The sequence below is a fragment of the Oryctolagus cuniculus genome, chromosome 5, assembly GCF_964237555.1.
Source record: "Oryctolagus cuniculus chromosome 5, mOryCun1.1, whole genome shotgun sequence".
In the NCBI taxonomy this organism is placed as follows: domain Eukaryota; kingdom Metazoa; phylum Chordata; class Mammalia; order Lagomorpha; family Leporidae; genus Oryctolagus; species Oryctolagus cuniculus.
In genome coordinates, this window is record NC_091436.1 from 51089692 (window position 1) to 51108259 (window position 18568).

At 37.9% G+C, this 18568-nt stretch overlaps 1 protein-coding gene across 3 annotated transcripts in view; it reads left to right on the plus strand.

Moving 5' to 3' along the window:
• MAN1A1 (mannosidase alpha class 1A member 1) overlaps positions 1-18568 on the plus strand; it is a 218455-nt gene that overhangs the window by 122089 nt on the left and 77798 nt on the right. For all 3 annotated transcript variants that reach the window (XM_008263299.4, XM_008263300.4, NM_001195721.1), the window contains 1 exon segment: positions 5481-5575. In XM_008263299.4, the coding sequence (XP_008261521.1) occupies positions 5481-5575 (95 nt within the window).

The window sequence follows — 18568 nt, forward strand, 5'->3', positions numbered from 1 at the left end:
ATAAAAAAAAATAAAAAAAAATAAAAAAAAAATTAAACTGATTATTTTGAAATTCTTAACCATAAAAGTTGTTTTTGAAACGATTTCATCATTTTTAACCACCCTTCTGTCAGCAAATGATATTAGTTTTGACTTTTGCTATGAATATAATCAAAAGCTCATAATGCAAAACTGTTTTGAAAAATTGGGGGTCATAAAATGTCTACCCATCTCAGAGCTACTTGCCAGGTATACAAAAAGCCCATTTTCTTTTTAATGGTCATTTTTAAAGAAGTCTTCCATTATAGGCGAAGATTACATTTTGTGAACTGTCATTTCTCATCTTGCCCTCTTAATGTACAACCCTCTGTACAAAACTCATATAAGTACCAGCAAACCTTGGAAACGAATGTTGACCAAGAATTGGGAGCAAAATAGCCCTTCCCATCTTTTTAAAAATAGTGGTAATTTTGCTTTCCTGCCAGTCAAAATTTTGTACTAGTTTTGTGGCTCTAAGTAGTTTTTCCAGTGATAATTCAAAAGTAGAAATGATCAGTCCTGTTCTCCCATTTTACTAGGGAAACAGAACTAGAAAAGTTCATTCACTACAGCAGGCCTGCCATTGAAGCAGTGATGGGACCGTTCCCAAGACCTAGGTCCTTGCCGCACCCAATGACATTTCCAGCATGCCTGTCCCCATTGGAAGCAGCACTGAAGTACACTCCAGTGTTCTTTTGTAATGCTTTGCTTTCCAGCACATCATCTGAAATATGCTGGTTAAAGCTTAGTTGCCCATTAGAATGATTTGTTATATGATCTTCATTCTTTTAACAGTATTAATTTGATCAGCTAATTTATATTGAATGCTCACCATTTTTAGGTACAAAGATGTTTGCTTTTAGAATCTAGGTTCATCTTCCAGGTAACCTTTCAGGTCTCAGAAGTAGATGCCAGGCCGGCGCCGCGGCTCAATAGGCTAATCCTCCACCTAGCGGCGCCGGCACACAGGGTTCTAGTCCTGGTCGGGGCGATGAATTCGGTCCCAGTTGCCCTTCTTCCAGGCCAGCTCTCTGCTATGGCCCAGGTGCTTGGGCCCTGCACCCCATAGGAGACCAGGAGAAGCACCTGGCTCCTGCCTTCGGATCAGCGCGGTGCACTGGCCGCAGCGCACCGGCCGCGGGGGCCATTGGAGGGTGAACCAACGGCAAAAGGAAGACCTTTCTCTCTGTCTCTCTCTCTCACTGTCCACTCTGCCTGTCAAAAAAAAAAAAAAAAAAAAAAAAAAAAAAAAAAAAAAAAAAGAAGTAGATGCCAAATAGGACTTTGAGAACTGAAAAGTTTCAGGTTCATCTTTAAATCATCAGTAGGTAATGTTTACATCAAAAACTATTTTTTAATTGTTTCCTAATTCTGCCCAAGGTTGAGACTTCAGAATTGAGATGATTACTTGCAGATTGTTGTTACCAGTGCGATGGAATACAGCACTTAGTAAATACTCTAGTATCAATAATTTCTCATTACAATGCATTAGGTATGCTCATCTTTGATTGATTTGTTCATTTATTAAATAAACATTTATTGAGTACCAGCCACTTTGCTGGACACTGGGTATAAATACAACAAAAAAACAGGGCAAAGCCCATGCTGTCATCAAGCTTGTATCTAGTGGTAATGTCAAGTAATAAGTAAGCAAATAAGATAATTAGGATGTGATCAATAGTGGGACAGAAACAGACAAGGTGGTAAGATAAACAATAATGAGGATGGCAAGTTTTGCATGGAGTTGTCAGGAAAAGAGCTGTCTTAAGAAGAGACATTTAAACAATTCTTTCTTGTAGATAAGAATGAGCCAGGCATACAAGGGTTAGCAAAAAAGTATCACAGAGTAAACAAGAAAATCCCTGAGATGGGAAAGGGTCACTGCTTCCTCTCTGTTGATGGAGAATATAAACATCATCCTATCTGCTGCTCAGAGAGATATCAATAAATTTAAGCATAAAGTTACATACTGTAAGTTAGACATGTATAATAGACAATGGAGAATAAGTTGAAATCTTTTTCTCTACTTTTAGAAAGAAAATTATTGTGGGATACAAGAGAGTAATACAAGAAAACATTTAAAGATCTGTATGTTGCCTTCTGTAATCAAACACTGTATTATATGATAACCACTTGTAAACAAAGGAGTTCAGAGTAGGCCAAAATCTTGGCCTGGAGTTGACACTTCATCTGGGCCTTGAAGAATGGACGCATTTGGGTTGGCCTAAAGGAGGCAGAAGAGAGTGATTCAAAATGAGAGAACTGTGTTAATAAAGTCGCTGAGGAGTACTGAACTTGAGTGAACACTTGAGACCACAAAGACTCGAAAGTTGGAACTTGGCAATCTTTAAGGAATTAGAAAATAATAGATAGATCTGATTCATACAGCTTCTTGAAATATCAGTAGTACAGTTTTAACATTACATTTTGGATCACAAAAAGAGTCATTATGGTGTCTTGAACAATAAAATTGTATAGTAGAAAAAGAAAATTGGAGATACAGATACAGATTAGTGAAAATAAAAGGAAAAATCATGGAAGGCAGCATAAGAACTTCTTTTTTCAATCGTGTTTCATTGTGCCTGGTGCTGAGAACATGGCCTATGTTTATTTTAAAGATGAGCAGAATACCAGACATTTCTGTGGGATTAAGAATAAAACTTGGTGAGTGAATAAGAGTAAATCAAAAGTCAACATGCTTTCTCCCTCAAGTCAAGGGACTAACCAATTTTATCAGTGACAGAGTGGGGGAAGTTTGCCCAGGATATGAAATGATTGTTTCCATGTTGGACATGTTGAGTTTCACAGAACAAGGGGCCCCACTTGTGATGTGATATACAAGGAATGAACTAGAGCTGTAGTGGAAAGTGGATTTCAGAGATCTAAATTGGTATCGAAAACTGAAGGCTTAACTCTTGAGAATGAATGCTCATGATCAAGAGTGTGTGTGTTTGTAGGGGAGGGAGGCAGAAGAGGAATAACTTAGGGGCAGAGGTTGGAGGAGGAGGAGAGAGAGAATACCTGTAAACCTAAATAGGTAGAAGGTACCAAAACAGCAGTTGTATAAAATCCAATACAAGAAAAGAATTTCAGGGGCTGGCATTGTTGCGCAGCAGTTTAAGCTGCCACCTGCACCTCTAGCATCCCACGTGAACACTAGCTTGAGGTCCCACCGTCCCTGATAATGCACCTGGGAAAGCAGTAGAAGAGAGCTGAGTAGTTGGCCCCTGCCACCCATATGGGAGACTCAGGTGGAGTTCCTGACTCCTGGCTTCCGCCTGGCCCATCTCTTGCTATTGTGACCATTTGAGGAGTCAAACAGCACATGAGAGATCTGTCTGCATTTCCCCCCCTCTCTATATCACTCTGCCTTTCAAATAAAAAATAATTTTTTTTAAAAAAAGGTAATTTCAAGTAGTAAATAAGGGAAGTTTTGGGGGAAATATCATTATCATTGTCACCATCAAACTACAACTAACCTTTAGAGAGACTACTCTGTGTCCTAAGGCCTTTTAATATTGTAGCTTATTTCTTTCCACAACCTTTTAAAAGCAAGTACCATTGTCTCCATTTTGTAGATTAGAAGTTAGGCACAGAGAGATTAAGAAACTAGACCAAGATTATCCAATTTGAGGTATAGCAGAGATTCAGACACAGGCATTGTGCCTTCAGAGTTTGAGTCCTTAACTTGCATGCCATATGGTTATATTCAAGATGGTGTTTTAATTACATGGTTTGACTTCTGTCTTATGTGAGTGTTTTGAAAAGGAGTTAATTAACAGATTACAAAGTTGGGTGGAAACCAGAAAGTCAACAGATGATTAGGCAGTGATCGGATAGATCCTTGTGGCAGAAGACAACCTCCAATTCTCCAAGGAAGGGCAGAGAAAAAGAAGGAAGAATATCCCCTTTGATTTGTTTGGTTGCTCTCTCTCTCTCTCTCTAATTTAGTGTGTTCTGTATACTACAGGGATAGAATATCTTAATTTATGTATCTTAAATGTATATGGAAGGAATGCCAATTTCTCTAAATTATCTACCCAACTGTTAATAAATGTGAATTAGATTCCAAAAGAGTAAGGTTTGGAAGTAGCCTCAATATTGTTAGTCCTAAATTACCTTTTAGTCTGGAATCTCAAATGGCTGGATTTCTGTGTTCAGAGGCTCAGGTCTTAAGTCAGTAGTTACGGATTGGAGCCATTCCCTCATGTGGAGACACGCAACTTCTCTGACAATCCCTTTAATGACTGCTTCCCTTCTAGCTGAGAGAGGCCTTTGCTTCTATTCTCTATGCTTTTGGGGGCTCCTCCAGCCTTTCTCATTCCTCACTTACTTGATAAGGCAGAAGGAAATCATAAGGTCCCAGCCCACCATGCTGAGTCATAGAATTTCAAGGAGCACTTGCTTGTTCCACAGCTGTTGCAGGAAAAACTGAAACACTCTTCTTTCAATGAATATAAGGATTACTTTCCTTTAGACCTAAAACCATCAAAAGATATCATCATCTAATTAATCATCCCGAAGCACAGTTCTGCTCAATTCAGTGGGATGCCCCAAAACTTAAATGGAATATAATTCTTAGCTTGTATTTGTGACTATTCATGATTTTTAGCCCAAGCTATGGGTGCCCAATAAATAGTATTTCCCAGTCCTCTCCTTTATGGTTAGTCAAGCTGCCCTCTACCTGTTCATTCTGCGGTACCCCACTTGCCTCCATCTGTACTTACACCGATCCCTCGGGAACGCCCCCTCCACTTCTCACTCCTCTCACCAGTGTCTCATATTGTTAGCCCCAGTTCAGTGCTATAATAGATTCTTCTTCTACCTCCATCTGTATACAGGCTTACTGAATTCATCCAAACAACTATAGGGTTTCAGCTTTTATCTTTCCTACTAAACTCTAGGTAGAATCTGTGTCTAATTCAACTTTCTATTTTCCACAAAACCTATAATTAAAATCAAAGGAAGTTATAGCTGCAAAGCACTGAAGGAACGTGTGATAATGTCTTTTCTAAAACTGCTTTCACTGTTCCCCTGTAAATAATGGTCCTGAAGATGGGGTAGGTCCATATTTCCCATTTTCAGCCTAGGACTCATCCTCCGAGAGCAGAGTTTTCCCCACCACCTTGTGCATCACCTGGGTGTCTTCTGTAATGTTTTATACATCCTGATCCAGGAGCCCCAAACCATAGAAATTAGAGTCTCTCATGGGGCCCATACATCACTACTACTAACATTTCCCCACATAAATCCAATGTGCAATCAAGATTGAGAATTGATACCCCACAATGCCATGGCCTTTGGATCATTCTTGCTTTACCAGGTAATTCTATTAATTTGAAAAACCTTATTTTTTAGATGAAGAAAATTTTGAAGTAGAAAAGTGCTAAATGTGAGATAATAGTGTGATACATTTTGTTTTGCTTGCTACAGCAGTTTACTTAAGTGTTTTAACTTTTCAGATATTTCGAAAGAAAGCAGTGGAACTTGGGATAAAATTGCTACCTGCATTTCACACTCCCTCTGGAATACCTTGGGCATTGCTGAATATAAAAAGGTAAAACTCTTCATTTTCAGTAACATATTATAAGGAAAAGTATTCAATATTGTGGCCTGACCTGCAGACACTAAATGGATGATTGCTTGTGTGCTGCATATGACTAACGGACTTCATTGAGACTCCTGGAATCCATACCTACATGAGAAGCTATTATCTTTTCAGTGTTCCATAGCCTCAGATTAGTCCCTGTCATGGGAGAGCATGACCCCACCAGAGCCATGCAAGTAAACATCATTTTAAGTTTTTACTATTTCATGATGTTATCAGTGATACTATCTTTTCTATAAATAGCAAGAGCATCGCATTATCTTTTAACTCATCAAACACTTTGATGACAGTTTGAAAGATAATGAGATGATCTTGGTATTCATGGAAAGAAAACATTTCACTTCCAGTGAGGCAAATTCCTGAGAGCACTTTCTTCTGTTAATCTGGTCAGAGACATTGCAGAGATAAACACTGGGACCAGTCAGAACTCCATACAAGGAACTGGCCTAAATGAGACTGCTAGTACCTTAGGCTGCCCAGCCCACAACTCTGAGGAGGAAAAGGTCTTGATCTGGTGACCAAGGTAGATCTAACCTGCCCATGCCTTTTACTTGGAGAGCCCTGGGATGCCAAGTAAATGAGAATATGGCCCCCTTTAAAAAACTGGTCTGGCCAGGCTTTCTCACATTCCCCCAGGGAGTAATTTGAATTGTGCAAGCTTACCCATTTCACATTTCATTAATAAATGGCTTTGTCTTAAAACTCCTACTTAACCCTTTCCTCCCCTAAGTTATTAAATGTGTGTCTTTGTGAAGATGATGGTGATGATTTATTATCATCATAAATGTGACAAGCTTTTTACATGTTTTACTATATATAATCCTCATAACAATCCAATAAGGCTAGTACTGTTGTTATCTCTGTTTCACTCACTGGGAACTCAAATCACAGAGATATTGAGTAATTTGCCTAACATTGCACAATAATAAGGAGCAGAACTAGAATGTGTACTTAGATGTTTATATACACATTGATGCACACACACAGATGAAAGAGATTTCTTGTTTTAGAAATTCAGTAAGGGTGTTCAGGGTAGTGTGATATGAGTAATGTAGATTTCTTCTTTATTGTTTATTCCAGTGACATGCTGCCCTAATATTAACCATGAAAAATTGTGAAAATAATAATTGATGGTTTTAATTAATAAATCAATAAATACCATGCCTTGTTTTATTTGCCTATTATGAATCTATTCCTGAAATCATCCTGTACCAATCTATAAATGTGCGAGTAGGAGAGGGTATGGGTACATGTGTTGGGGGACATAGCAATGGTGTTAAGGCCAGTGAGATGGGGAGATTCCACACTACTGGTCCATGTTAAAGTATGGATGTTCCTTGTGGTATGGTGTGATGTCTAAATATCTGCCCTTTCCTTTGCAGTTGGAGTGCTTTCTCTGTAGGTTTAAGATCATTGTATATGTTGCAGGATATTAAGGCAGGGATGGGTCTGAGCTTCACATGGAGGCAGTTTGGAATTTGTTCTGAAGCCCATGAATTTCCTATTTGGCTCAAGTAGACCTTTTTTTTGTTTCTTTTTAAAGATTTATGTATTTATTTGAAAGAGTTACACAGAGGAGAGGCAGAGAGAGAGAGAGAGAGAGAGAGGTCCTCCATCTGCTGGTTCACTACCCAGATGGTTGCAATGGCCAGAGGTGGGCTGATCTGAAGCCAGGAGTTTCCTCCAGGTCTCCCACATGAGTGTAAGGGCCCAAACACTTGGGCCATCTTCTACTGCCTTCCTAAGCCACAACAGAGTTGGATTGGAAGTGGAGCAGCCAGGACCCATACTGGCACCCATATAGAATGCTGGTCCTACAGCTGGCGGCTTTACCTGCTTCGCCACAGCGTTGGCCCCTCATGTAGACCTTCTGTATTATAACCTTCCATTCATCACATTTTGTGTTTATAGATAGTGTCCTGAATAAGAGATGACTCTATTACCTAAAATAAGAGCTGGTTGCAAAATCACTGTGCACAATTAATGCATAATTTTTCTGACCTTCCTTCTGAGAAAATTGATATGGGAAGAGTAGTACCCTAAACCAGTTGTCTTTCAAAAGACCTCCCGCTCTTGGAGGTTTCCGTTTGGAGCAATCATTTAAATTCTCCGCGCTTGTTTGTAAACCAGACAGTAAGCTAGCTCGGCAGCTCTTTGGTCAGCCTTTTTGGGTTCACCATCCAGTATGAGATTCTGCTGAAAACATGGTTCTTTCCTTATAAAATGCACATTCCTAAGTACATTGTTTCTAGTTTCCAAAAGCTGACAGTGCCATGGGAGCCTATGTAGGACCTAAGAACCTCAGGCTTAAAATCCTGGAGCAGACAATTACTCCAGCCTTCTACTCTGAAATTCAGTAGAGCTATTTTCTCTTGTCTCCTGGAAAGTAATGAAATTAGATAACAGCCTACTAAAACTAATAGAAAATGATGTAAGTTTACATCTTTGCAAAAATTGAGTCAATTATTGTAAGATGCTGCTATCATTATATTAGTTCTGGCCTCTCCTGAAATAAGCATAACAAATTAGGTTATTTTTAAATATATATAAGTTAATGCTTATTTCTAATAGATAAGTAGATTTTTTTCCTTAGTTAAATATATTTTATTTATTGTAGCATGGAGGTATTTTTCAGCACATAAAAGAATGTGTACCTATTAAATAGTGAATACTCTATTATCTGTACCTGTCAAGAATTCATTAACTCAGCATTCAAACTTTTTATAATACCTTGCTTTGCACAGTATTTTACATTAGAACTTTTTAATTCCAAAGATTACAGGAAAACTATATGTGGTAAAAAATAATGTGTCATTTCATTTTGTGTATTCTCCAATATTTTTAAATTAAACTAAATGAAATTAGGCAAATATTTGGAAGCATATAGGAACACAATTAATTCCTTCTTGATAACTTGCATGATTTTTATAATTTATCCACTCTTAATTCCAGTTACTAAATAACAGGGAAATTACTCAAATTAAAATGATAAGCAAAATAATTGAAAAACTTATTAGTAATATCAATTCACTAAAATGCTTATCCTTTACCTAGTCAGGTATGTTCAGTGAATCACTCCCCTTGCAAAAGTTGTAGCTGATTAACTATCTTCAATAGTTTTCTGTAGGAGAATAAATATTGAATAGTTATCTTTAATAGTATTTCTTAGTGTATCCTGTTGATATGACTTACACATATATGCTGTTTCCTCTGAATCTCTGTATTTTTGCAGTATGAGACAAGGTGTAAGGGACAGCTAGCACAGAGCTTCTTTTCTGGTTTTTGAAGCTGTCACCAGGAAAAGTTCCAAAGGAGAGGGGGAAAAAATGTCTGACAAAATCAGATTTTCTTAATTACCTTCTCAAAATAAGGGCATGTTTGTAGAAGGATGCCCAAGAGTAGCTGGGCATTCACTGTTGACTGGCTTTGAAACTCTTAGCAAGAATTATGAGTAGAGAGGCACTGAACATGCTGGCTACCAGATCTTAATTCTCTTTACCACTCAATTTTGAAAATAGTTATAAATGCTTCTCTTTGCCCACATCTACATGGTAATGAAAATATGAACTTTTTGGAATTATCTGTTCATATTACTCTAGTATTCAGGTTATTGCCTAAAGATTATTGGTTTCTTTACCTTTCCCTTGTCAAAAGTAAGCATTAATTTTGTGCCAGCTGTGATGAAAGTTCCATTCTAAGTCCTGAGAAGATTTTCTACTTCGCTTTATCCAAGAAGATAACAGACATATTTTCCCCTTGGGGAATTCACAGCTTGGTTGGTAAAGCAGAATGTGCATTTTGTATGTTATATTATATACTCACACATGTAATTGGCAAATGTAAGATATTCAGTGCCAAGGAGAGATAATAAGTACTCACCAGGTTGAATTTAAAGAAAGCAGTATTTTTGAATTGGGGAGACTTACATATTTGGAGGCAAAACAGCAATAAGCCAAACTGGATTTCAGTATTTATGCAAGCTGAAAATATGTAGAGAATCTAAGTAATTATCAATATTTTAATTAGGAACTCTGTCTCAAAATCTGTTCAGAAAAAAAAAAAGTTTTTTCAGATTGTCTCTTCTGCCACATCTATGATAAACTCTTATTTTTAAAAGATTTATTTATTTATTTGAAAGGCAGAGAGACAGGGACAGAGATCTTCCAACTGCTGGTTCACTTCCCAAATGCCTGCAACAAATGCCCAAGGCTAACTAAACTAAACTAATGTAGGCCAAACCCAGGAGCCAGGATCTCCATCTGGGTCTCTCAAGACCCAGGACTTGAGCCATCATCTTGCTCCTCAGGCATCTTAACAGGAAGCTGGAGTCAGAAGCAGAGGAAGGACTTAATCCCAGGCACTCCTGTATGTGATGCAGGCATCCCCAGTGACAGCTTAATCTGCTGAGCAACAATCCCTGTACCTGTAGTAAACTCTCAATTCAAAAACTGACATACACATTTAGTTGTAAGTTAATTGAATTGTGATTTAATACTGAAGGTGTCCCAAACAGTACTGACTAGACTAACATCCTTGCTTCATCAATATGATCTTAGAATAAGCAAGCGTAGGTTGTATATCCCCTTTGCTAAAAGAAAACCATTGCCTTCCTAAGAGATTAGATTTTGGTAGGACTCAATTTCCCTAATGCAAAAGTGTCAAAATTTGATGTCTGATCTCATTATCACTGTTAGCAAGAGGTTCTGTGCATTTTGTCCTCCAGTCCACAGCAGAGGAATCATGTCTGTGGTTTGTAAAATCAAGCATTTCACCATTTCCATATTTCAGGAGTAGACTACTAGAGTAGACTTATTAGATTTGAGGTTTCCTAAAATGTGTTCTTAATTTAAAATAATGTAGTTAATATTCCCATAATTCATTTCTATCATAGAACATTGCAGTCTGTAATTATTCTCTTTCTTCATCAGTGAGATGAAGTTTTAACTATGTACTGTTTTATCACTTGTTTGTCTTTGATTTTTCTGAACCGACACCTGTGTGGTGGTTTTGTGAAGTGGTAGGATGGTCGGTAGGATGGGTATCCTGGGAAATGGCCAGTCTCTGTTCAGATTCTCAGTAGTCAGGTGATGAATAACACACAACTCCCTCACCTGTTTTTATTTCCTATTTTGTGAAGCTTTACTTACTGACTGTTCCAATCATCTGAAAATATATACTCTGCCATTATTCACATTGCAGTCTATAGTTATATTGCAGATCTTTTGCTTTAACTAGTAGTTGTTCTAGTAGTTAAATGTGGAATGTGTAGCATCTATATTTTAACTAAAGGTGATAGTCCCTTTATTGTTTCTTAATAGTATGATGGTATATTAAATATTAAGTTATAGTTGATTAGTTTAATAGACACAACTATGAAAGATAGTCTAATAAGTAAAATTCTTTTTAAAAAATGTTTCCATATATTTCTTCATGTTTTTATCTGACAGTTGAAATATAAATTTCTATATTACTAAATTTGCCAGCGATTTTTCAAAGTTTCTGGTATCAGATCTGAAGAAAGTGCATTATGTTTTAAAATGAAGCAGGATGTGGTTTCATACATCAACATGGGAATAATATTAAAAATATCAATAAGCAAGTTCACTGCATGTAAGAAGGCCAAACTGACTTAATGATTTGCTAGTACTCTAAGAGGGAAAAATAAAAATATTGCCTAATTATCCTAAAAATTTTCTGTAGCAGTGATTTAAGCCTGAATATAAAAATCAAAGCTTCATCTTACAGTTTATGTTTTATTTATATGTTTTATGGTCTGTTAAGAATTCAAAGACAAGTTCTGCCAACTCAAGAAAAGTAAAAAGGAAATCATATTTTTCCATTGGAAAGTTCTGTTTTCCCCTTGATTGAGTATTTTATTATATTGGATTTCCCTCTTTCACCTTTTTAATTCATTCACTTAAGTCATTTGTACCCTACTAGAAACAGTAATCAACCATACTTTATATTCTTAGTGAGATGCACAAAGTTATTAATATCAAGCATTAGATTATTACCAAAGTAAAATCTTCTGTTTATTAACATTATCAGTATAGTTCTTAGCCTTGGATAATTCTCTTGACTATTCAAGCATGTCTTTCTTTTCTTTTCTTTTCTTTTTTTTTTAACAGTCAGAGTGGACAGTAAGAGAGAGAGAGACAGAGAGAAAGGTCTTCCTTTGCCGTTGGTTCACCCTCCAATGGCCGCCGCGGCCGGCACGCTGCAGCCAGCGCACCGCGCTGATCCGATGGCAGGAGCCAGGTACTTCTCCTGGTCTCCCATGGGGTGCAGGGCCCAAGCACTTGGGCCATCCTCCACTGCACTCCCCGGCCACAGCAGAGAGCTGGCCTGGAAGAGGGGCAACCGGGACAGAATCCGCCGCCCCGACCGGGACTAGAACCCGGTGTGCCAGCGCCGCAAGGCGGAGGATTAGCCTAGTGAGCCGCGGCGCTGGCTCAAGCATGTCTTTCACAAGTGAAACTAAAATAGCAGCAGTAATATCTATTCTGATGACCTCACAAGACTTGAGTGTAAATCTAATTAATATGTCAAAGAAGGTTAAAAATGGCAAAATGCTGTGAGATAAATGTATATTGGAATTATTTTTATTTCTGGCTTTATTCTCAGTGTGTCTTTGCAAAATAGTGTATATAAATAGCTTGATTTTGCTAGCCTTCAGTTTTTGAGCCATCAGTGCTCCTATCCTGTTTACAAGCTCCAGTCCCATTTTCCCAGGTAGGAAGGGAGGTGGTATCGCTAAAACTGACTAGAAATGGGGAATGTCTCCATGTGGTCCATGTAGGATGGTGGGAACTCCCTGCTTGAGTCTTTATTGTTTTTATTTATCATTTTGGGTTCAATCTGTAGGATCAAAACAGAACTTTATTGTTGATTTGGTGAATTGCCTAATTTCTGTCTAGAATTTAGAACTGCTGAATCCATAAGCTTTAAAGACTGTGAGGCAATAAAATATTAATGTTCTTTCCCAAGTCATGAATGATGAATGCTAGCTAGCACCTAATTAATATGGTACAAACCCAGTCTAAGAAAAAGTGTATATTCCTGCCAAAAACATCCACATGGCCCTATTTCCTGTTTCCTACTAAGGGGTTGTGTGCTGTGGCTACTTTGTATCAGTGATTCTCAACTTTCCCAGTGCTTTAAAATAACTGGGAAAATTTTAGTAACATTGCTGCTTCTCCCATTCCTTCCCCTCAGTCTTTTTCAGGTGGCTAATAGTTAGGTATTTTTTAAAAGCCACTTGGAACATCCTAAACTTCCACTAAGGTTGAGAGCAACTGCTTTAAGTCTAATATTTACTTGAAAACAGCCTCATTTCTCTTCTCAGTTGCCTTTGAAAATTTTTGGCTATTAATTAATGGTCAACTTAATTACTGAAATAGAAAAATTCTAGAACATTTGTTTGAACATACCCACCTTTAATAGAAAAATGCTTCTCAAATTTGAATATGTACAAAAATTGCCTGGGTAACATTGTCTGATGTATATTGCTGGATCCCACACACAAAGTTTTCTGATTTAGTAGATCTTTAATATGATTCAGTAATTTGCTTTTCTGACTAATTCCCAGCTGAACCAGAAGCTGCTGGTGGTGGTCCAAGGACCACACTTTGAAAACTCTTGGAATCGGAAATGCCTAAGCTGTCAGAGCTACTTAGATCTTATACCTCTGAGCTGCTCCATGAGTCAGCCGACTCCACTGTGGGGTAAAGGTGAGGGAGTGTTCTGGTTCTCTCACTATTGTTACACTTTTGTTACTTGAGCAGTTTTTTTTGCTTCTTCTGGAAAGCAGCTGATTTCAAACATTAATTTCCAAGTGAGAGTTTACATGTCCTTTCTCTCCATATTTATGTTTAATCCACTAAGTCCAGAAAGCAAACTTTGGGCCATTTTAACATAGAGAAAAAGAAAAACCATTTAAAATGAAAACTTCAGCATACTTGCTAAAAAGAAAATCCATAAAGCTACACTTGTAATTTCAGCAAAGTGATTTTATTATAAGCAGTTGATGACCTGGCCCCTATATATGAAGGTATAACGGATGCCAAAGCAAACACAAGCATTATCCTCCCAGCCAGTGAGTTAGGAGGGAACCCAGGCCTTTTCTGATACTGTTTAATTTTCTCACCAAACCTTGGAGTACTGTCTCTTTGCCAGATCCTCCATAGCTTGCCCAAGCTAAAAGCCTTTGATTATTGCAAGGGAACAATAAGGATAGCAGCATTTAATTTGAACATGCTTTGTGCATAGCCTCCTTTCTGGAGACATGACAGACAGGCAACTCTGAGCAAAGAATGCTTTGGTGTTCTTAGTCATGCCTTGTGAAGTAGATGAGATTTGAAGAGCCTCAGAATGCCTGGACTACTTTCTTTCTTCCCAACTCTCTGGTTCCAATTGAAGGTAATGCACAGGTAAATCAGGTTTTAAAGTGTCATCTTCTCTCTGGGGGATAAGCAAAAAAGCCTCTGAACACAGTCTCCAGTGTTCTCATTTCTTCTGCAAACCCCCCTCCCCTTTCTCCTTCTCCTGGAAGTCCCATTTACATGACACCTATTGAAAGGCAGGGGCAGAAAATGGACAGATGAGTGGAGTGTCTGGTTGATGGTTCACTCATCCACTTATAAATATTTTTATAAGCTTCTAGAAGGTCTAAGGAAAAATTGTAGCATATGAGTAATGAAAGTGCAGACTTTTATCAAGGGTGATATGTGGATAACGTAGAGACAACTTATCCGAAAAGGGTTGCTTTCATTCCATAAAAAACAACGTGGTTTATGGGAAGTCTGTTAGGAGGCCTTCTTCACCTTTCAGTTTGGAATAGTTACAAAATAGCTACATAATACATGGGACTGGCTTGTTAAAAATGGCCACAACTTTCCCCATATCATCTACCATGTTAAAGCAGTTAAATCACTGGGAAAACTATATATAAGGAAAATTACAGTTATTTGAATGCAAAAAACTCAAAGTGGCTTTCATCGCTACTTTTTTCAAATACATAGAGCCAGCGCTTTACAGATTCAGCTTTGTTCTCTATTCACAGAACTGGTGGTGAATCAGCCTTGGCAACTTGAAATTGATGCTGTGTGCAGAACTTAGGTTAGGAACAAGTCAGAACACATAAATTCATGCACTGTCTTCACAAACCAGCAATGGAATAATCTTCGAAGGAATTGACTTCCCCAGGTTTTTAATGAACCAGAAGTCAATTTTACTGTGATTAATCTTAAGACCAGGCTTATGTTGTTATAGTGGGATAAACCTTTCGAATATATAATTAATAAAGTTTTATTTAAAAGTTTATCAAATAGTTTGAATAGGTGTTTGAAAAGTAGTGCAGGTATTGAAGCACTTTATCAGCCCTTATATTTTTTAATCATTGCAAATATTGAACTAGCCACATTAAATCTTCGAGTGGAAATTGGAAGGTCAATATGAAATACTTCGATGACAGCCAATGACTTTTAGAGAATTCATAATTCAGTGGGTACATTAAGCACTACATTTTCCTGTTTGTGTAGTAATAGCTGTAGTTGATCTGTTCTGGAAAATGGGATGAACAATAATTGATTGCCACATCTTTTATTAACTGGAGAGGGAAAAGTGATGGAGCAATACTGAGAATTAATTGTAATTTACGAATCTGGATTAATGTGCAGCTGGGCATGAGTACAGGCAGTGCAATTTGGTGATTTAGCAGTCATGACAAATTATCTTCATCTGTAAGGTGGAAAATTGTTAGCATTCTTTTATTCAGTTTTTAGTAAAACTCGGTTTTAAGAAGATGCTGTGTGAATGCTCCTGTTGTCCTTTGATCCTGAAAGTGTCTTTTGGAGTTTAGCATTATTAATTAAACCTCACTTTCTTTCTTTGTCATGTCATGCTATAGTTTTTATGGAACATTTATACAAAACAGTGATTACTGGTAATTGACCTGCATATGTTGAATAATCTTAAGATGCAACTGAGAGTTTAATGTACCTTGTAAATTGAGAGGCTTCCAATTAAGTCGAGTTCTTAAGATAATCACTTTCAAAACTAATCAAGTAATAGGACATTAGTAAAGCTCTTATTGATTTAATTGTGACAAATTAATAAACATACCCAGTGCAATTACTATAATGGCTTTATCAGTGAACAGTTTTCTAAGATTTAAGCATAAATCTATTCTGTGCCCCCCACCAGAAGTACAATAAAAATTACATAAGCCATTTAAGATGGATATCATTTCTAATAGCTATGTTTGAGTACACTGTACAACTAGCTTGGATCTGTGTTTCTTTAAAATATGATTGTATTTGTATGTTTCAAGGATAAGTGCATCTACTTGCTAAGTCTTTAAAGCATATAATTTTGTATGAGATCTAGACAAAGCTATATTACATATTCTCATGTGTTCCCTCATATCTGCTTTTCTATGCCCTATCCACTGGTTTGATGCTCTCTCTGCTCTGAGTCCTGTAGAATGTCTTGCTCTGTGCTCTCTCTCTCTCTCTCTCTCTCTCTGTCCCCAGAAACTGTCACCGTAGTGCCTTTTTATACCTGGCAGACGTCAGCAGATGAACACTGGAAAATGAATGAATTATGAATTATGGATTTGCTATAATTTTTTTCAATATCTGACAGTGCCAATATCTATAACTGTTGATTATGTTTTAGAAAGGTCAGCAAAAAGAAAGGACAGCAGGAAGAGCAGGGGAACAAGTGCTGCTTCCATCTTTTTAAGAATACAAGTGATGTGGAAAAGAATAATATTACAAAATGCATCAAACTCTGTTTGTCATACTGTGTTTCAGTGAATGTAGTAATTTTTTAAGAGACAGAGAAACATACAGGAGCAAGAGAGCTTCCATCCACTGGTTCATTCACCACGTACCTGCAAAGCCTGAGCTGCACTAGGCCAAAGCTGAAGCCAAGAACTCAATCCAGGTCTCTTACATGGCAGGAACCCAATCATTTGAGCCATCACTACTGCCTCTCAGATTTCTGCATTGGCAGGAAGTAGAGTCAGGAGCCAAAGCTGAGAAACAAACCTAGGCACCCTGATACACAACACAAGCATCTTATCTGCTAGGCTAAATGCCCAATCTTGTGTATTATTGTTTTTTGAAAAATATGATCACTTATTGCACAATTTACCTTAAAACCCTACCCTCCCTTCTGCCCACACTGCTACCCTCCCTCCTCCTTCCTTTCTTATTCTTTTAATTTTTACAATGATCTGCTTTCAGTTTACTTTATACTCATAAGATTAACCCTACATTAAATAAAGAGTTCAACAAATAGTAAGAAAAAAACACTGTTCCTCAATAGCAGAGACAAGGGCTGTAAACAATCATCGCATCTCAAAATACCAATTTCATTCCTATACATTACCTTTTTCTTATTCTATTGGTTACCACAGATAAGGGAAAACATAGGTATTTGTCTTTGAGACTGGCTTATTTTGCTAAGTATAATGATTTCCAGTTGTATCTATTTTGTTGCAAAAGACAGGGTTTCATCCTCTTTTACTGCTGAATAGTATTCCATTATATATATAACATACATATTACATATGTATATATATACATATATATATACACACATACCACAATTTCTTTGTCCAGTCATCAGTTGATGGACATCTGGATTGATATAGATATTAGAAATTGTGACCATATTATTAGATATTGTGAATATATAATTCACAATTTAGATGTTGTTAATTGAGCTGCAGTATACTTGAGGATATCAATAACTCTTTCATAAGCTGAGTTCACTTCATTTGGGTAAATTCTCAGGAGTGGGAAGTGTGGGGAGCAGGGCCCGTCTCCCGTAACATGGCAGGGCCCGTCGCCCGGGAAACAAATAAGTACTGAGACTATTGACAAGTAAGTACTGAAACTACCGAGACTGGACTAGACCACTGAGATTATTAAGACTAACTCTATGCATCTGATCTCCCACCATATGGCACTGAGAGGGAGTAAACAACTTCCACACAGCTGCCTCACCAATTCAACTAACAAGCTGCAGGAGCTGATCCTGCCCCTGAATGGAGGAGAGCAGCTTGCTTAGTGCATGGGGAGAGAATGCCAGCAGAGTTGGGATTGGTGGAAGAGGACTATAAAGGAGGAGAGAGACAACATGCAGGAGGAACATCTGAGGAACTCCTGAGAGAGCCAGCCGGCGGTGTGCCGCTCCTCCGCGGAAGCGGGGGAAGCGGCGGGGGTGCTGCCCCTCCGCAGAGGCGGGGGGGAGCAGCAGCAAACCCGGGAAGGGCCAGGGAAAGAGAACAGCGCAGGGTCCGGTGTAGTTCCTCCGTGAGTAGGGGAGCGACAGGGAAGGCTGGGTCATATGGTAGATCTGTGTTCAGCTTTCTGAGATGCCTTCATACTGTCTTCCACAATGACTGCATTAGTTTACATTCCCACCAGCAGTGGATTAGCATACCTTCCCTCCCCCACCCCCCGCACCTTACCAGCATTTATTGTCTGTTGATTTCTTTGTGAGTCTAACTGGGGTGAGGTGAAACCTCATTGTGGTTTTAATTTGTATTTTTTCATGTGTCTGTTGGGCATTTGAATTCTTTTCAAAAATGCCTTTCAAATTTCTTGATTTAGGTACCAATTGCTATAAACTTCCCTCTTAACACTGCTTTTGCTGTATCACATAAATTTTGACATGTTGTATTGTCATCTTCATTCAGTTCCAAAAATTTTTTGATTTTTCGTTTGATTTCTTCTGACCCACTGTTAATTCAGGAGCATGTTGTTCAGTCTCCATGTGTTTGCATATTTTCTAGAGATTCTTGAGTTGTTAATTTCCAGCCTCATTCCATTGTGGTCAAAAAAGATGCATGGTATGATTACAGCTTTTTTGAATTTTCTGACACTTTCTTTATGAACTAGCATGTGGTCTATGCTCCAGAAAGTTCTATGC